Source organism: Takifugu rubripes, chromosome 4 (assembly GCF_901000725.2).
Source record: "Takifugu rubripes chromosome 4, fTakRub1.2, whole genome shotgun sequence".
In the NCBI taxonomy this organism is placed as follows: domain Eukaryota; kingdom Metazoa; phylum Chordata; class Actinopteri; order Tetraodontiformes; family Tetraodontidae; genus Takifugu; species Takifugu rubripes.
This window is the reverse complement of record NC_042288.1, coordinates 3148976-3168920: the sequence shown is the minus strand read 5'-3', so window position 1 is coordinate 3168920 and position 19945 is coordinate 3148976. Positions and strand designations below refer to the sequence as shown.

General features: G+C 41.5%; 1 protein-coding gene across 1 annotated transcript in view; it reads right to left on the bottom strand.

Moving 5' to 3' along the window:
- vwc2 (von Willebrand factor C domain containing 2) overlaps positions 1 to 18436 on the bottom strand; it is a 30387-nt gene extending 11951 nt beyond the window's left edge. The window contains exons 1-3 of the mRNA XM_003963709.2: positions 18116 to 18436; positions 8810 to 9474; positions 7347 to 7476 (exon numbers count right to left, since the gene is read on the bottom strand). Coding sequence (XP_003963758.1) covers positions 7347 to 7476; positions 8810 to 9394 — 715 coding nt within the window. The 5' untranslated portion in view covers positions 9395 to 9474; positions 18116 to 18436. The remainder of the gene's footprint in view (positions 1 to 7346; positions 7477 to 8809; positions 9475 to 18115) is intronic.
- Positions 18437 to 19945: the final 1509 nt, after the last annotated feature.

Below are 19945 nucleotides of genomic sequence, written 5' to 3'. Positions count from 1 at the left end.
ACAACTTGCCAAGCCTCATTATATGATAATGGAAGGGGTGAATAGCAGCCACCACTTATTTTAATGCACTTGTTAAGTCAGTCTGCATCATAAATGCAAGATGAGGATGACATGGCTGTGTAAAGACAGAAAATGGGACAACTTTGCACAGAGAGATGATCTTTACAAAGGTATGAACTCTATCCATCAGAGACACATTCTTCTTTTTTAAAATATAAATGTGGGATTAAACCTGAAGACAGTGAGGTTTCTATTAGTGGCGCTTTTTGCCTTTTTACTTTCTTGGTCTGTAGTTGCTATTACTTAGCTTTCACAACCCAGTCACACTCAGATGGTTGTTTTCTATGATTTCACTTCCATCCATCATTAAAACTAGCACATTAACAATGGATATTATTAGGATTTTTTTTAAATTACCCATAACTGTTGCACCTTGCACCTATTATCAGGGTGTCCAAACAACTCTTTAAGAAGCCTCCTGTTGATCCAAAATGCTGTAGCCAGAGTTCTGACAGGTATTGACAAAAGAGATCACATAACTCCTGTAATGGCGTCACTTCAATGGCTGCCCGTTAAATTTAGAATAATTTTTAAAACCCTTCCTTTGACCTACAAGGTCCTCAGAGGCCTAGCTCCATCCGACCTGGAGGAGCTAGTGATACCTTATCAGCCCAATAGACCGCTCCACTCTCAGAATGCTGGTCTACTTGTGGTTCCCAGAGTTTCTAGGAGTAGAATGGGGGGCCGAGCATTTAGCTACCAGGCCCCCCTGCTATGGAACCAGCTCCCTGTCCAGGTACGGGAGGCTGACTCCATTGCTACTTTTAAGATCAGACTTAAAACCTACCTCTTTGAAAAAGCTTATTGTTGTTAATTCTGTAGTTCCAGTTACTATCATAGATAGACAAATTATCATACTTAGGGGGTTGTCTAATCGTTAGGTCACATCATAGTTATGCTGTTATAGGCCAAGGCTGCCGGGGTCCAGAAACATGATCACCTGACAGGCCTCTGTCACCCCACTGGGTCATGGTTTCCTCTCCTCTCCTCTCCTTTCCTCCTCCTCATCAAGCAGACTAGTTATGCTGATTCCTGTGTAGTTTTTCTGCCCCCCCTCCATTCATTTACAGGTATCGCCGCCTTCGGACCTGCATGATGACCTCCGGCCCCGCTGACCCGTTGTCATATATACAAACAATTTTGATTGTATAAGATGCTATATAAATAAAGATTGATTTGGTGATGCAGCAGCACAGTAATTGTTAGGACATAATATGGTGAACCATTAACTTCATTACTGTGACCTTTCTTTGTAATCATATTGCCAGTAATGACAACTGACCTTTATATGATAAAATACTCAAAAAAAATAAATCTTTATTTATATAGTGTCTTATACAATCAAAATTGTTTCAAGGCGCTTTCCAGAATCCCAGGGCCTAACCCCAGACAAGCACTGTATGCTTGTATGCTGTATACTGTATGCTGCATAATGAAATATATGATGTATTTATTATTGTTTAATCAATAATAATAATAATAGAACCTGGGTTCTGATCTTAGAGCTACCTACTATGTTATATAAGATTGTATTGTATTACCTCACAATAGATGGGGAAAGTGAGCTGCTTGTTTTTAAGCTGTACGACCTCCATTAAAGAAAGACAACTCGGATCTCTTTGTCCAAGCGCCTCAATTCTCATAGTCTGCTGCCTCAATCAGAAATCCTCTCAATGAGGCTTGATTTTGATTTTCATAAGATGAAGCAACCTTCTGTGTTATACAAGTTTGTACTGCTGCTGCCTGAATACATACTCTACTACAGGTGTACAACACAGTATGTGGGGAAATGAGCTGCTCTCCAAGTGCATTTTTCTAGTTAGATTATTATTATGATTATTGTTATTGACTGGTATTATTGATTGTAGACCCAGGGCTCTTGTCTGTACCATCAGTTGAGTTGGTTTTTTAAAGGAAGCCATTTGCCATTAATGCAGGCAGGTTTGCTTTTACTTTGAGGGTTGCTCCCTTAAAATGAGAAAACCTTTAGTGTGTCTCAACACCCTCATGATGAATTTTGCTTTCCTTAATTTGAATTAGTCTCCATCTCTGTTGACGAGGTTGACGGTGTCTTTTGTCAATGTATTTGCAGTGATTCTGACTCATGTTCAGACTCTTCATCACAGCCCCCCCATCATTTTATGATCGGCCCCTATGAGTATTGAAGAACACCACTTGTTTCCTCATGCGTTGCCTAGGTGATACCCCTTAAGAGCAAAACAGCCACAGGTGGGGAAAGTTTTTTACTTGAAAATGAAATGCGAAGTTGTAGCACTTTTGCGTCTTTTTAAACAGTGTGTTGAATGTGTGTGTGTGTGTGTGTGTGTGTGTGTGTGTGTGTGTGCGTGTGTGTGTGTGTGTGTGTGTGTGTGTGTGTACAGGAAATATATTCTTCAGTTCACTTTACCTTTCTGCTCCCTTTACTGTGAATATCAATCACAAACTTTAAAGAGTATGAAATAATTTAATTGCAATGTGTTCCAGTGCTTAGAGATAATGAGTAAAAACGAGGAGAACCTGCCACCTTCCACAGCTGTTCTTTGATATTCATGAACAACTGTCTGGGGTGGATGTTAGTAATACCTCCCACTTTCATCTTCCTCCCTTGGTTCCTGCCCAAGTGTCTGCCTGCATACAGACCCCAGAACGCATCAATGATGGGGTTCTCCCCCATAAGCATTGATTTTGCATGCATGAAAAGGTCAAAGTAATGCCCGTGCATAAATAATAAACCTGTCACACGTGGAAATAGCTCACGGTGATATATCATTGCTGAAAATATTAAAGCAGGAATGGGACTTGTTGAATATTAAAAAAAAAAAAAATCAATGTTTCAGTGTTTTTGTTTTATGGTAATTCACATCTGGATGAGCATTAATGAGTTCATCTTTGATGTGATGCTTGTGATGAGTTTGGCTTCCTCTGAGGTCTCAGCATCTGTTGATGGTGCATCTGCAGGGAAGACAAACACCACTTGAGCGGGAACACTCACTGCCCACCTCAGGTGACCTTGTTTGACACCATCAGCCTCTTCCTCATCATCATCGTCAACAGTGTTTTATCCCATCACAGTCTCATAGTGACTGCTGAAGCATCCAGCAGTAAAACAGGAGCTGTCGATTAATCAATATCTAGTGTCCAGAAAAGTCAAGCAAAGCAAAGGAAAATCAGACAATGAATCACTTTGATACATACGTTCTTTACTCCTCCCTCCAAATGCTTGGTGGGCCTTCCAGTTAATTACCAAAATATCGCCTGTCGTTAATTTTCCAACATATTTGTTGTTTTGCATACATTAATGAAACAAGTCTAGTGTGAAATTGGCTGCAAATGTAAATGACACTGGAGAAAGTTTCCTTGGCATTTCTTTGATCAGCTGCTAGCTTTGTCGAGACATTTCAGCTTGTAAAGATCATGCGGGCTGATGCAGCTGATGCTTGCAGACTGGCGTGCTGACATATCCTGTTCACATGTTAGTTAACACACTAACAACCCCACCAGCCCTGATCATCAACACATCAGAGTCAGAAGCGCTTGCTGTCCCATAAGAGCTTGTTAGAACACGTACTGGGACAAAAGATGCTCAACTCGGCTTAATTAACAGCTTGAGCTCTGATATTCACAGCAATTCCGACAGTGTGAAAACACCAGAAGGAGGCAGGGAGCATAAAAATTAAATGAAAGACAGAGATCACCAATCTAAAACAACTTCTGAGAATAAAAAAAATGTCCCCTCACCTGCTGCACCTCTGAAAAATGCTGCGGCCTGGCCGATGCACAAATTAAGTGTTAGTGTTGCCAAAGGCTATTTCTCTATCTTTAGAAATACCAGAGTGTCACTGTGGATTACACTTAAGAAAGTGAGATGATGCCTAAGAAGGGCGCATCATCGTCTAGCAAAAGCACAATTTTAGAACAGTAGCAGTTTCTTTTTTTTCCACTAATTCCTTTATCATCCACTGCCTCAAAGTGACAACACCTTCTTTCCCCTCAAACTTGGTGCAAGTTCAACTTGTTTTGTCCTTCGTCTCTGATACTCTTGACATTGCCTTGGATCTAGAAGTGATCCCGCGCCAGCAATGTGACACTCGTGAAACATTTCATGAGCACTTCCATGTCAGATGGCTCTCCAATAACACCATTTTCCATTACATATTTTCCTTCCAGTCAATGGTGCTCTGTGGATAACCTGCACTGTCAGATTGTGTGGTTTATGTGGTGGATGATGTCAACAAGCATCTTCTCCTGCAGGCTTCAGCCTGATTGCTGTTTGTACTAAACCGGACAGACCTTGACATTTATAGAGTTAGGTATTTACTGGAAAATGTCCTGTACTAAGAAGTTTTTTTACATTTCAGCACATATTTAGTAGGTTTATATGTCTATATATCCAATATACGGACATGCTTGATGACTGTAAGGCCCTTATTTTAACAAAATGTTCTCCAGTGAAAGGTTAAGGAGCCACCTCCTGCACACCACAGAAAACTGATGAAAAGAAACAAATGTATTTGCTTTCCTGTGTCCTGACTGCTAATCTTAATCTACTGGCACGCTGACTGTTCTTTCACCTTTCCAGTAATAGCACGCCTCGCTCTGCATTTCAGAATTTTCCGCGCCTGCTCTTCAGTTTAGCAAAGCACACTTTGCAGGGCATTTTACTTTTGTATCAGCACCTCTCTAAAAATATCTCTGCAAATGCTGATGTTGCACCACCTCGTCTCACTGCTGCACACCTGCTCAACCTAAGAGACACCACATTTTCCATAGCGCACGTGCATTGGTGTATATCCGAACACACGAATACCTTTAGGAGAGCACCATTGTTACCTCCACCTATAGGAGGTGATGTGACAGCTGCCATTTATTTTTCTTTCTGTGAACAAAATTACTCAAACAGAATGAATGGATATGATAAAGGGCCTGTGATCATAAAACAACCCACTATGTTATGCAACCTCATATTACGACTGCTTATATACTGTGTGTATAACGGTATATGTATTATACTTCCGGTGTGAGTCACAATATTTTGGGGACATGACCTTTGACCTTTCTATTTAATACTATTGTAAATGATTGAAAATGATTTAGAATTTATTATTAAAGATTTTGCCTTCAAATCAGTTTTAAATGTCTTTTGAAGCTTTGTTTAGAATAAATAAATCCATAGACAGTTTTAAAAAGTTAGCTAAAACTGGACCTCACACAACTGTGGGTCAGTCACAAAGCCTAATGTGAAGAAAGTCTCTTCTTAACCACAAATCAGGGTAAAAAAAATAACAAAACAACAACCTGTTTTGACCAGCTCTGGTGTCTGCTGGGGTGAATATTTATGTACAGTATCCCTACAGTAACTAAGCCAGTCTCGTCAAGGCTTTAAATCCGCACTGGATGAACGAGCCCATGGATTTGGTGGGTTTGTGCACTCAGACGTGTGCTCCACCTCTGTGCATGCTCCTAACTCTGTAGCTACATCGGCCTTCTCGACTGATCTCACTCCAAAGGAAATCCACCAAATCCGCTGGGCATTGCGCTTCACACACGGGCAGAAAATTTGGAGAACTCTGCGCAAAGCTCCATCAGCACGATTAATCTGTGCATTTATAAAAAAAAAAGTAGGGGAGCAGAAAAAATAGTACCCATAAGATGCATAAGGCAAATATTAATAAAGGGAGTTGCCCCCCCCCCCAACTACCAACGTTTTCATCTCTACAAAATGAGACAAACTTTCACTTTGATCAAAAGAAACACTGAGGAACCAACTAAAGTGAAGCATTTTAATACATAGTTACATTTATGCCAGTTACACATTATGAGCCTATATAGCCTAATTTGACATTTTGTGCGTAATTATGATTAAGTTAACTGGATAAGCCTTTATCCGGTTAAATCCATCTGTGATATTGTCTGTTCTTTAGCGCCTCTTTATTCTTCCTGAAGGAATAACTGAAACTGGAACACATCACGCATTATATCACCCTTTCTTGATTCCTTGCCTGTTTTAGAGGATAACTCGTCTTGAAAAACACTTCTTTTTGTCATTGCACTTCTTTATTAAGTTGGCTTCTCTTGTGCTTAGCAGCAGTGGGAATGCCGTTTCATTATGAGAAGCACCAGTGTTCTTAGTAAAAATCATAAAGTGGCTCATGCATGCAAAATTTTATCAAGAGCAGCGTCTCTGTCTTTGTCATTAAAGTAAATTGGTCTCTCTTTAGACATGTCAGATAGCCTGTGCAACATTCAGAACCTAAGCCAGTGATACATATCACAAGTCATCATTCTTTTTGCTGAGGGAAGCATCGTTGCCGACATTGCCATGTTGCATTAGAGTCACACCAAGAAAACAAGGGGACAGAATCTAGGACATGCTGTCTGGAATCATATGAAACAATTTCAGATAATCGAATCTGAACCTCTGAAGTCCTTCTTAGATGAGCCGAAGCTCTCAAAGCAGCAGGGTCATAAATTTACAGCCTCTCACAAAGGGGGGGAGAGAACAAGTAGAGCTTAAATCTCCAGATTGTTGAGATGGAATAGACTCTGTCTCCTTCAAAAAGAGTAAAAAGAGCAAATGCTCAACTGCCGTATATTTTAGGTTTGTTTCCACTAAAATAGATCTCAATAAAGCAAATATGCCCGAATATATTTGCTGCAGTGCAGCATGTTCAGCTTTGTGTATTAGCAAAATAAGGCATCTCTGCCATTAACAAGATGTGTATTTGAAAATAAAGCTGGAAAAACACGCAACATGGGTGAAAAAAAGCATCAAGTTCATGTCTGAGAATGGGTGTTTTTGTCTCTTCTTCCATCAGCTCACCACAGAGAAACCAGACTGACATCCACAGAGATACGTAGGAAACAACCAGCACAACTTCAGCCGTCAGGATGAACGCTGGTAAAAATGTGAAAGTGAAATTTAAGATACTGGTGCCTCCTCATGGAAGCACAATATTTCTTCTTGAGGAAACTGAGTCTGCTCAGAACGCATCTGACCGCAAAGCTCCACTGTAATCAGTGTTGCTTTGGATTGTGTAGAATAGTGCGCCCGCGATCATTACGTCAGATCAAGTCCAAAGATCTGGCAGCAGCAGGGTCCGTCCAAAGTGGTTAGGTTGGCGATATTTATACATCCACAGTGAAGTTACGCAATCTACTCAGACCTAAACTACCTAAAAACATAAAAATGTGAAATGGTACCACTTGCAAACCCTTTTAAGAATCTAACAAATGAAACGTAAAGCCCTTAAAATCACATCACAATTCAGGAAAAGGTGTCCACTCACCGCTCTTACAGATGGGACAGCACTGATCGGGCTCGTATTCTGGGTCCACGCACTCTGTCTGAGGACAGGCCGCCACAGTGCACAACACTTCTCCGCTGGGCTCGCACCGACATTTCTCACATGGAGACACCTGGAAAGTCCAGAACAATCCTCACAGATTCACACCTTTATCAGGAGTCATCCTCTAATTATTAAGTGTTCGTGTCTCTACCCTTACCTCTCAAACACTGCATACGATAACATGCACGGACACATTTATTATGTGATTTGAGTCTAACAGAACAATGACATATTCCTAAAAATCACATTGACATTGATGATATTGTCAGAGTATCTCCTGACCGAGACACTCACAGGAAAACACAGGAAATCTGGATTCACCGTGAGAAACAACACTTCCAATAAAGAACTTGACCGTTAGCTGCAAATTTTAGCCCATTTGAAACTATTTCTCTGTCCAATCAGGGAATTGGGAGGTATAAAGAGGAAAGGAGAGGTGTTGCCAGTTTTCCTTGACTGAACAAAATCATTGGAAATGAGTTGTTTTTCCGAGGTCTCAGATAAAACAAGTGTAAAAAAGGTTCAGTATTTCCTGTGGTGTCCAGGTTGTAAAAGTTCATGCTTCTATATGACAAAGTTTGACTTTGGCGCTTTATGCATAAAGCCATATATCTTAACGAGAGAGGAAAGGTGAATTCTAGCCACACCACTGATTGCAGAGGCTCGTGCCTCAGTGCGACACTCCACTGTGAAAAACTGAGAGAGGCAACACTTAGTACAACATAGCAATCAGGGCCAAAATCAAGCTTGGTTCTCTTTATCAGATCATTCAAGCCTCCATACAGTGCAGGAGACAGATATATTCAGTATTATGTGAATGATTGGTTTTTCTATAGATTTCTTTCAGGTGAACTTTGACATGGACCTGTTTAATAGTGTGAGCTAAAGAGTAAAAAAGAAATCCCATGTAAGACTTAATCTCCTGCGATGATGTTCTAAAACATGAAGAGGGGGATTTAAGTCTGGAGAATGCCATGTCTCATAAGAGACATCACATCAAGACTGCAGTTAATCCCGAGTGGAGACTCCCAACGGTGAATCTGGAGATGAGGCATCTCGCTGATGTAACCCTGCGTGAACACCTTTATGGAGGATTGCAGATTTGCTCATACTTCCACATCAGGCGCATCAACAAACTGCCATTTTGGACTCCACTGAAGCTGCACTGCTAAATTCAGCCTCCAGTACAACTCAAGTGCTGTGTGCAGAAAAAAAAAGCACAAGACATGTTCTGACCTTTGCCATTATAAATTTGCCTGCTTGCTTACTTGCATGCAGTGAGGCATGCTAAGTACTTTCTATGTAGTGCCCACGAAAAACTGAATTCAACAGCAGTGTTGCTCTGTCAGCACTCCTTTTGTTTGGGCCAGTCAAAAATGAGAGAACGCAGCTAAGGGACTTACCTTAAACTCTTCTAGAGAGGCATAGAGCTTCCCCCGAAAATCACAGTAGTTCTTCTTCTCCCTGCACAGCGGGCAGCATTGGCTTGTGTCCACTTTGATGCAGCGAGGATGAACCTTGGGACATTCGGGCTTGGTGCACAGGGGACCCTCGTCCGTGCAGAGGCAAGGGCACGTTGAAGGGCCCGGTGTGAACTGCTCACCGATGGCGAACACAAAGCCGCTCTCATCCATGCAGCCTTTTCCCCTGTAGTCTGGGTAGGCATACTCGTCAATGGCATCCAAGGAGAGGGTGACGTCACTGGTGGGGGCCTCGTCTATTCGATTCAAGCTGCTCTGTTCATTCCAGTTAGGCCTGTCAGGACTTGATGCAGTCCTATTTGGACCTAAGGAGTCCCTTTCTTCCAGGACACCATATGCCTCTGCAGCTTGTTTGTCTGAATGATTGTCCTGCCCGGCTGGGGACAACACCCTTTCCGAGTGTTCTCGACTTGCTGGTAAGGTCACTATAGGATGAGATTGAGCGCTGCTCGTCAGGATCACGAGGACAAAGAGAAATTCTGCTGTCATGGCAACGGAGTGCAGCATCCTCTCCCCACCACCAGTGAGGTGGGAAAACACCTTGGCTCACATAACACAGTTCACATCTCAGGTGTGAGCCAGTCCATCTGTAAAGAGAAAATTAAACTGGGGTTACGCGCTCAGTGTTTTGTCACTTTTTATCCCAGTTGTCAGGTTCAGACATCAAACATCAGGCCAAGTGCGGCGCCTGGATGTAGGATAGCTGAATTGGATCGGGAAAGAAAGGATGCATAGGACCATGTCGGGAAATCAATACCACTATTTTAACACACCACCTGACTGCATCGCACAGCAGCAGAAGTGACAGAAGTGAAATGGAAACTAGCCCGAAAGAGAGCTGAATCTTCCACCATTAAGATAATATTCCATTTATGGAACAAAGAATGAGGATCAATCTCTGCTTTTAAAAAAGAATCGCAGTCAACTCTAGACATTGATTTGAAAATTGAACCTAATTCCAGCTGGAAGCGTAAGGATACTCTAGCAGGCAGAAGTTAAAAACTGAAATAAAACCGAGACTTGCAAAGGGGGGGAGGGGCTCGAAAACTTTCAAGAAGACACTAAAAATCTCATTCTTCGGTTTGAAAAGAGAATAAGATCACATTGCCTTCTGTTGTTTTCCAACCGGCAAGGAGTGACTGCGCAACAAATCCCGGGATCACCTGTGGACACTGCACGGAGATTGCCCATTTTTGAAAAGCTGCAGTCATTTTTGTTGTTGCCTCTCGCCTAACTCGAGTGCTGCAGCATCTTGAAATTCAAATGCCCTCTACGAGGCTATGCTGCATTCGGTGGCCTATTTCCATTCATTTCCTCAGCCCGTGTCACCAACAATCTCTGTTTAATGGGCCACGCTGGTTTTGACATTTATCTCTTATTTTGAAAGAAGAGAAGACACAGCGGTGGATTGTGTCTGACAACAATTAACTCCAGAGTCCTGTCAGTGTTCATTTGGGAATAGTTCACCACATTGATTAATTTGCCATCCTTAATGAACAAAGCTAATTTCCAGCAGAGCAATAAGGTGCACTTAACAGAAGGTGAAAAGAAGCAGGCTGAAATAAGGTGTAAGCCAATCTGTTTTAGTATGTGTTAATACACAGACAGGACAGAGATAATGCTACGATAGCCAACCCCATTAATTCTGTTTGGCTTGCTCCGGAGCCAAAGCCTCCCCCTATGTTTTAAGTCAAGCATTTTGATATTCATGAATTGTGATCCTTTCATGGGGAACCAGGCTGAAATTGACTGCTGGCACGCCAGTGGTATTTGAGCAGTGTTTTAGCTGAATTGCTGTGTTTGAGGCAGCAGCCTTGGAGCTGCTGTGCCACTGAGAGGAAGCAGGACGTGGTGCATACCGATAATCCTGTTGCAGCTGAGACAGAGCAGACAGGATCAGAGCAAGCCTCATTAGTAAAAAAAAAACACCTCATTTGGATTTTCTCACCTCTCCACCTTAGCAGCTGTTACTAGTTGTCTCTCTGCTGCAACTAGTCGGGACTGAGCGGCGGGCTGAGAAGCTGGCTGAATATCTGCCAGTTGCAAAGTATCAAATGTACCAGAGTGTAGTGCAGGAAGCAGCCGATCACTGGGAGTAGGTGATGCTAAAGCTGGGACTAGCTTCTTTACCTGTGCTACAAGCCTTCAGCGTTGCTGAAAAATGAAAAGATTCAAACCATAATGAACCATTATTCCGCCAGCTTCCTGCTGGAAGACTCCAAAACACACAAACACACACAAAAAAACATTTTTATTCAGGTTTTATTTTTCAGTCTCACAGGCGCTCCAGAGAAGAGAGTTGAAAACTATTTCCTCACTAATGAGTGTTCCAGTCATTTAAAGGCCATTGGTTGCGGTCAACAAAAGGAACGGTACAAATAAGTATTATCTTCCCTGGTTTTAACATTTGGTCATGTGACAAGATCCTCCCTCTTCCCAGCTAAACTGTCAAACTAAACTGGGAAAAAGAATGACATTTATTTAAAAGTAGTAAGATGAAATTATGGGTTCAGTTGTGTGGTTAAAACCAAAAAGGCAGCAAGCTTGACGTTTTTGTAGATCAGGGCATGATGTGCAATTATGTGCACCTGTGTTCTTGTCATCTAAAGAAATTAAATAAACCCAAAGTCTATGGAAAAGAAAAAAAGAGAAAAAAAACTTTTAAAACTGGGTATTAAGTGGATTTTAATGTAGAAATGCAGTCATTTTCATCGCTTACACCAGGGGCCCCCAACAGTTCCTGAGAGCTAAGGTTCCGCTGGGATTTCTGTGCAGTTTCTCCCCGCTTTCTCTTGGGATCCCACTTTATTTGGAAGAAGCTTTTTCTGCCTGGTAGGACAGAAATCCCTGCTGGTCCAAGGCCCAAGAGGAATGGATGTGGGCACCCCTGCTTTACACTGTTAGAGTTTTTAAAATGAAGTCTTCAGAGGATGCCGCCTGTTGTGCTTAAATATGGGGTATTCTGTATTAATGTGCCAGATTCTGCTAGTTCGGGTCTCAGACAAACCTCATTTTAGTCTTCATTTTCCCAATAGAGAAGCAGCCACTCAAGTGTTCATGAATGCAAGTGTGGTGTCATTGTCCTCCTCCAGCTTTTCTAAGAATAGAGAAATACACCCGACCCATTAAGCCCTATACAAGAGTGACTTGGTAAAATGTACAAGAACAAAGTCCTTTTTTTGTGAATGATGATTAAATGAATCAGACTTTCCTACAAATGTACAATGAGGAAGTCTGGAAATATAGGAAATCTCTAACAAATGTGCAGAACCTGGCCCACCAGGATTCTGACAGAACCCAGCCAACCACCCTGGCCATAGAGTATTTACACTGCTGCCTTCAGGGAACGTTACCGCTGCCTGGAGGCTCACACATTGTATGAGGAGGAGCTTCTTTCCTCAGGCCATCTGCATCCTCAACACACACTGCACTATTGCACATACTCATTTGCAAGCATTAAATTTATAGACTGTTTTTATCTTTCCAGAGCAGGTGCACAAAGCAATTTACTGCACATTGTACTATGTATGAATCCCAGATTGGGAAATTTGGTAGAGAGCTTCCGTGTTTCGTACATGCTGGGTTTTATCAGCCAAAAACCCCACTAGGATGATTTCCAGCATCTGCCTTTAAGACTGTGGCGTCTGGCCTGCTCCCTGAGCTGCATGTTCGCTGCCCACCTCTCTTCAGAGAGGGTTTGTACATGCCAAGGGTCAAATTTCACCAAGCAAATGTAAATGGGACCCGAACATATCTTCAAAAAGTATTTTACTGTGGATTATTTTGCAGTGTTTCAGAGCTTTACAACAATTGTTTACTGATCACTGACTTATATCTTCATTAGGCTTATATAAAGAAGCACAGAGAACAGGAGAAGCTCCGAAAGACTGCCATATTCGCATGTTTTGGTCTTGCCTGGTTAATATTAACAATAAAACATCTGCAATTTCATTAGATTCTACAGATCTTATCTGTACTGCAATGTACAGAAATAATGTGCATGGATATCGATACCATTTCACAGGTTCATGCAAAGGTAAAGTCAAATTTACAGTACAAGCTATTTGGAGAGAGGTTGTGGACTTATTTTTACCCTACAGCCCCTCAGAGAATTCATTTCTTGCCTCACTGGCCTATCTGAAGCACTTGCAAAGGCATTCTGGCTCTAAGATTACAATATGAAAGAACAAGTATGAACTACCTCATTATTATGTAGGCTAAAAGTCTGTGGAAAATAAAGCCGATGAAATTTTGGGACAATATTGAGTGTAATAAGGACATAATGTGTGCTCTACAGCATCTTCAATGGTTCAGTGATGCCACTGTGAGACCTGACAGAACCCACTGAAAGCACCCAAGCTCAGCAAAGCCTTCAGTTACCTACAGGATTTCTGCTTCCAGTCATCAGCTGGCAAAAAAACCCAGAGTTTATATAACTCAAGGCCATCATCGGACATCATACACACCTATGATGCCCTTAAACACCTACTTAAATCTGTGTAAGTGGGAATAACAAACAACATCTCTGCCATTTTCGCAGGTCTGCTCGACATAATTGCCTCTGTAACACAACCACTTAAAAATTAGCAGTATTTTTGTTTAGTTTTTAATGAAAAGCCATCATATTGTGTGATTATTTTTCTCCCTGTCTTCTGCAACTGTCATGACTAAATATCTCTGAAATGCTGAAGGGCTTCAATTATGAAAAAAGTTGTATTTGTTTGCTAGTTCACATTTTGATTAGTGCGAAGTAAAGGAAGTATTCATCAAACCAATATAAGTATTCCTCTCATTGTCTCAGTTCTGTTACTTTAATTGCAATCACATAATACTGAATATATCTGTCTCTAATAATTAAATGTTATTTTAATTGCTTTTAGATGGGAAAAATTAAAGATTTATATACGGGAATGTGAAGATTTATATGGCTTTGCCATATAAAACACAATTGTATGTGCGAAGGTAATAAAAAAACATGATGTATGGGGACGGAACATTGAATGATTGTAATCGTCCAGCATTGAGAGACACAGTCGTGTTCTGACAGCTGTGTGATGGGATGTGAACCTGCGCCTGTCGACAGGTGGAACAGCCGCAACACTGAAGAGATTTCATCATTACAACTCGGTGGTTGTGGGAAAAGTGAGTGGTACATAAACCGCGCTGCATCCTTCCATTTGGAGATCTCTGGGGTTCAACAGTCCTGACACATCCTTTCACATGTTTCATCACTTTATGGCTTTTTGATTCAATCTACAACATTATTTTCAGTAATTTACTGTCAGAGTGAGATGGCCTCATTTTCTGAACCTATACTATAGATTCGTGTGTATTTAATTTGGAATGGAAGTAGATTTTAACTTTTGCTAAATAGATAATCGGCATATTTTCTCAATACAAACAAAACCATTTTGTAGTAGAAGTCCATAGCAATAAATATCATTATTAATAATCAAAGTAGTTAAAAATGATAGAACCATTGTGTAGAAATAGTCACAATGAGCACATAGTGCTTCATCCCTTTGTATTAATTACTTTTTCTTCTACCTTTTCCACTCATGTTAGCATTTCAACACATGTACCGTACAAATATTATAAAAGAAGGGTGGTGGTGGTGGAGACAGGGGGGTCAAATGGGAGTGCTGAAGCTACATGGCTGGTTGTTTGATCTCCTCTCACTGCGTGTCAAATTGTCCTTGGGGAGGATACTAAACCCCAATTTGGTGTATGAATGGTTATTGCTCTTTAAAGGCTGGAGGTCGCTCTCTTGCTGTGTCTCTGTCTCTCTCACTGTCTTTCCAGCTGTGTTTTTGTGTGTGTGTGTGTGGGGTTCGGGGGGGGGTGATGCTGATCCACAAAGATGTTTCTTTTACTCCTCTTCCGAACTATGTTTCTACTCCGGCCAAAAGAAGAATGTTGCTGCCTGCAAATGAGTGGGAGCTGTGTTGGGCCATACATCTCGACAGCGGCTGTTTGGTCTCGCCAATGTACAGATCTGCCATCCCTGACATCTTCACAGGTGAACTTGATGTGCGTTGATGTGGTCGGTAAAGGCTTTTGTCTGAAAGTGTGTTGTCCTGGACAAGTTGTCTCCTCCCTGTGGTAACTGCGGCTGAAGTCATGCGGTGAGGTGACATCTTTGGAAGCCAGAGCAGCGAAGAATGTATAGATCTTTACAGTGGCGAGACCAAACAGACTGCACAGACGCATGGTCCAACACTTGCAGAACCCTCTCCTCAGGACAGGATTCAGCTGTCCATCTACACCTAAATACTAAAGGACACTCATTTGAAAACAGCAACTTTCATGTTTTGGCCAGAGAAGAAAGATGGATTGAAGAGGAGTAAAAGAAGCATCTTCATGAATCTGGAAAAACCAAGAAACAGAGGACTATGATCCACATTGCTTCAAGGATTCAGCACCATATATCTGGGATGCCCACCAGTTCATTTAGGACCAAAGAAGCTTTGAAACTTCTTGGAATTGAAACATCTTGGAAAAAAGACTTAAGGTCCAGTTGAATTTCCTAACTCACAAATTCTCTTCGACTGGGATGACATGAGAACATTCATTGATGTCAAAAAAAGCCCCATCATTTGATCATTTTTACATTCCAAACAACAGATAAATCCAGTCCCGATGAAACGTTGTTGGTTACTGCAAACGTCCTTTGTCACCAAATGAGGTAAATTCAAATTTAATATATTCCTTTTCCATTGACTGTAATGAAATATGCAGCATCTGCATTTATGCCGTTTGTTACCACTGGCTCCTTTTAGCACACTGAATTCAGCAACTGTTGATGAATCTATAGTGAGTTACATTAAATATAAAGCTACGCAGTCTCACTGCAGGCTGACAAAATATAAGGGCGGATTTTGGCCGACAGTACATCAAATACGGCTCCTGTTTTTCTCAAACATCTCCTTTTTTCCCAATTCTCTGCACATTGCAAACAGAAATGCAGTATAGCAGGTTTTGATTCAGCATGGGACTTCACCCTGCAAATCCCGTGCAAAGATGGGGGATATAGAACCCAAGAAATGTGTTTTTACTTTGATTTCATGCAAAAAGTAACAAGTGATGTCATGACAAAGATCAGACATTAGGAGAAGGTCTTATTTGTATAATTTATGAGGTCGGCGGCATATAAAAAAACACCATGAGTTACATATGCATTAGTATCATAGAATCACAATAGCGCAGCGTAAAATGATAATTACCTTTCATGAATTGCTAATTTTATAAGGAGAAATTAGCATTTTCCTCCTCAGCTCACCATTTACCATTACAAAGTTCTCATCCTGAGTGCTGGTCGTAGCCCTGCTGTTGCTGTGCAAATGCTCCACCCCTACAGAGGAAGCTCACCATTTGCCTGGCTCGTGTCTTACTTGTCACTATAGATATATTGTAAATGCCTCCGTCAAAGGCCAAAGTGTTTTGTTTACATCTTCCAATCGGTCAACCGCTGAGGTGCAGCAGCAATGATTAATCAAGCAGGAATTTAACCTGGCTGCTAGTTCATGGTTCACTGAAGCTCACCATCACATTGATTTATGACTCATAAATTATTGCCATTTTCATTACCCGGCAGAGGGAATAAGATTTGACACGAATCCCTGACCTCAGGGGGACATTTTTTTGCTCTGCCTCCACTAAGATAGTGTTATTCACACAAACCAAATTGGCGTGGCTTCAATAACGCACGACAACTTGTGTTAAGGCTGATCTGCCTCTCGCGTTCTTTGTTGGTGTAGCTCAGACAGAGATGTTCCGGGATCCTGATGACACTGCCACACGTAATATCGATGCCGCAAATGGGGACAAATGTATGGAGCCAGTGCTCCTATCTCCAGGAATTTTTCCCCCCTTTGTCTGATACAGTTCAATTACGGTAGCTTGTCACAACAGTGTCTGAAAGTCTGATCTGGCTGGAAAATGTCAATATGACAGATGTTTTAGCTTCAGTTTAAATCAGGAATGGTGCGCCCGCTCGTCACATTGTCTTTGAAGACTTTTGCAATGCTCTTTTGTAAAATCGGGATGTCGCCAAGAGAAAAACACTCTCCACAGACAGCAGCCGCAGCATCGACTGCAAACAGATTCTACACTGCCCTGATATTCCTACAAGTCACTGTTGGAGCACAGGGAACGCAACAGTGTATAAAAAAAAAAAAGATCAGGGAAATAAGATGTGAAATATTAAGAAAATATTCAATTAATGATGCCACATTATTAAAACCCTTTCTATCCAGATAAACAGTGTGAAATGATGGAATCTAATTAGAGCAATAAGGGACAAGAAAGCAGAATCCAAGTGCATTAAGCCATCTGCCAGTGAGTAAAGGTTGCTGCGGGGCTGCCTAATTGAATTTTATCCTCCGACTGTAAATCTTCAGAGTGACCTAAATCAAAAGAAAGTTTGCTTAAACACGTAATGCAAAACCAACCACGCTTGCAAAACTGTCACGCAGTCTTAGTATTATGTGCGGAGGAACAAGGTGAGCGTCTGCACACACAAAGGAGCCTGTCAGAGAAGGTCTGCCAGAGGAAATATAAAGCGAGAGTAAATCAAGCTGATTTATTTTCCCTGTTACTACAACAGACCATATAACTGCGGTGATGCCTAGCAATCAATGGGGCTGTGCTCTCTGTCACACCCAGACAGCCTTTTTTTTCTCTCTTTTTTTTTGGAAAGTCCACAGTGATTAAAATATGTGTCTTTGTGTTGAGAACAGCACCACGGCACCAGCACTATGATGGGAACTATAAATGCCTATAGTTACTACACTGCTACAAACTACACTGCATTGCATGTTGTGGCTGCAGATCGCTGGCTGCGTGCTGCCAACGCTGGAGTGCGAGCAGGAAGGTGCAGCCAGAAATCCCACTGCTTATTCTCAGAACAGCCTGCCCACATGAAAACACAGCTCAGTTGTTGATCCTGTAGCATCTACAGGTTGCGGGAGCCTTTTACTGTCAACCATCTGCAACGTAGCTCCGCAACGCTCATGTGCATATTAAAAGATTGATTAAAGGATGCAACACAAAACGGGTTCACAGTGAGTAAACCGTGCGCAAACACCAAGAAAAACCCAAACTGCAGCCAATTCATCCTCTATGGAATAAGTTGTTGTGGTGCCTGGACATTCAAGCAAACATACGGACACGCAGGTCGGGAATTTAACGAGCTGTACCTGACACAGCTGCAGGGGGGAAGATATTCACCTGTGGTCCGCGGAGTATCCGTCAGCGTGCGCGGGGTTGAAACGGAGCCGTTGGACTGACGGACAGCGGGGCTACGGCGGCAGCCCACGAGTGGAGATGAAGAGATGCAAACTGACGTTCGTTAAGCCGGGCAAATGCACAGTTTCCTCAGACGATGATCGCAGGTCATCGGCGTGTTGCGCGCAACTTTAATCGCCACAGTGAGTGGCGTTAAAGCGTCTCCGCGGCCGCTGCGAACAGTGCGCACGGACACCGCTGCCCCTGCTCTCTGGTGCCACTTTATTTCTCACGGTGACAAGAAAATAAATAAATAAATCAATGAACAAGCGAGGGCGAGGAGGGGGGTAAGAGAGAGCGGGCTAAGGTTCACGTAGAGACAAACGGCCACTAGATGGCGTAGCTCAATAGTCCAGTCATCAGTCCATCATTAGACTGTTACGGGTTGTTTCACGCACAACCGCGATTAATAATTTTACCTGACTTTTCTCACCTCTATGGCAATGGGTTGCTGTCTAGATGTCTTGATAAATAGGATGCATTATACAGGGAAGGGGGAATTTAAAAAAAAATCTACCCTGAACGTTGGACAGTAAGCGTTATGCCGGGTTAATAAAAGTATTTGCGCAGCAGTGTTTATTTGAGCTGAGATTATTGGCTGCAAGTATAATAAAGATGAATAGTTCTACACGGGAGCCCAGGCTATTGTGAAATATTTCCCCTTTAAAGAACATAATAGCAAAGGAACATTTACACAGGAATCTGCCGCCAACTGGTGCGAGGCATGAAAGCAAAACTTGGAAACATTCGAAAAATATTCACTAAAAGGGAAGCAGGTTATCATGTATGGGGGGGGAATTTCGCTTGAAAACCCAGAGTATTGGGAAAACAAGAAAGAAGCCTTTGCGTTCCTATTTGTGGGGTGAAACTAAACGTTTTACGGTTGGAATGTGAAGTTGAAGGATTGTCCGAACATTAAACCAGTTAAAAGAGACGATTTTCATTAGATACAAGAACGAAGGTGTTTGAAATGTGTTTAAAATTGATGTAGCAGTGGGGATATGTGTTGCCTATGGCTGTATAATAATTAATTACTATATGAGAACGAAGCCAAAGAGCATATTACTAATTTATGGACAATGGGTGGGATCACTACTTATTCCCATTCCTTTTCGGATTTGTGAATTATTTCTTACGCTTTTGTCTGTTTTGTATTGTATTTATTGTACGGTTATTTTTCCATTTATTTTTAAACTTTCGAAATAAAATAAACTACAACATAATTTGGCCGTAATAGGAATTAGATTGCTCTCTAATGTATAATAACGCAGTCGATTACGCTAATGTATTCCGAACAGATACTCTGGTAATCAGTTGAATACTTCCAACCAAAGGTAGAATTTAAAAACACTTTAATATTTTATGATCATAGCTTATTCTACTTTATTGCAAACTTGGGCAAATACAGTGAAAACATTTGCAGCTTTCAATTTCTGCATGAGCAGAAGTTGTTCGTTTATTCTCTTTTGGTGTAGAAAGAAAATCATCTAATCCATTAAAAATGAGTATTTGTTTGGTATATTTAAGACTCACTGCAGGACAAACTTTAAATATTACAAATATTGAAACATGAGATTGTATACTGGAAGCAGAACCGACTGAAGAAACTGGGGTAGAAACAGTCCTCAAGGACTTGTCAGGAAGATACAGTTTATTTGATGGCAGTGATTTGCAGGCAGTGACAGCTCTGACTAGCAACCTTTCAAATAGTCGTGCAAATAAAATTATTCATTCTCATGTTTACTTAAAAGGAACCCCAGCCCAGAAATCACA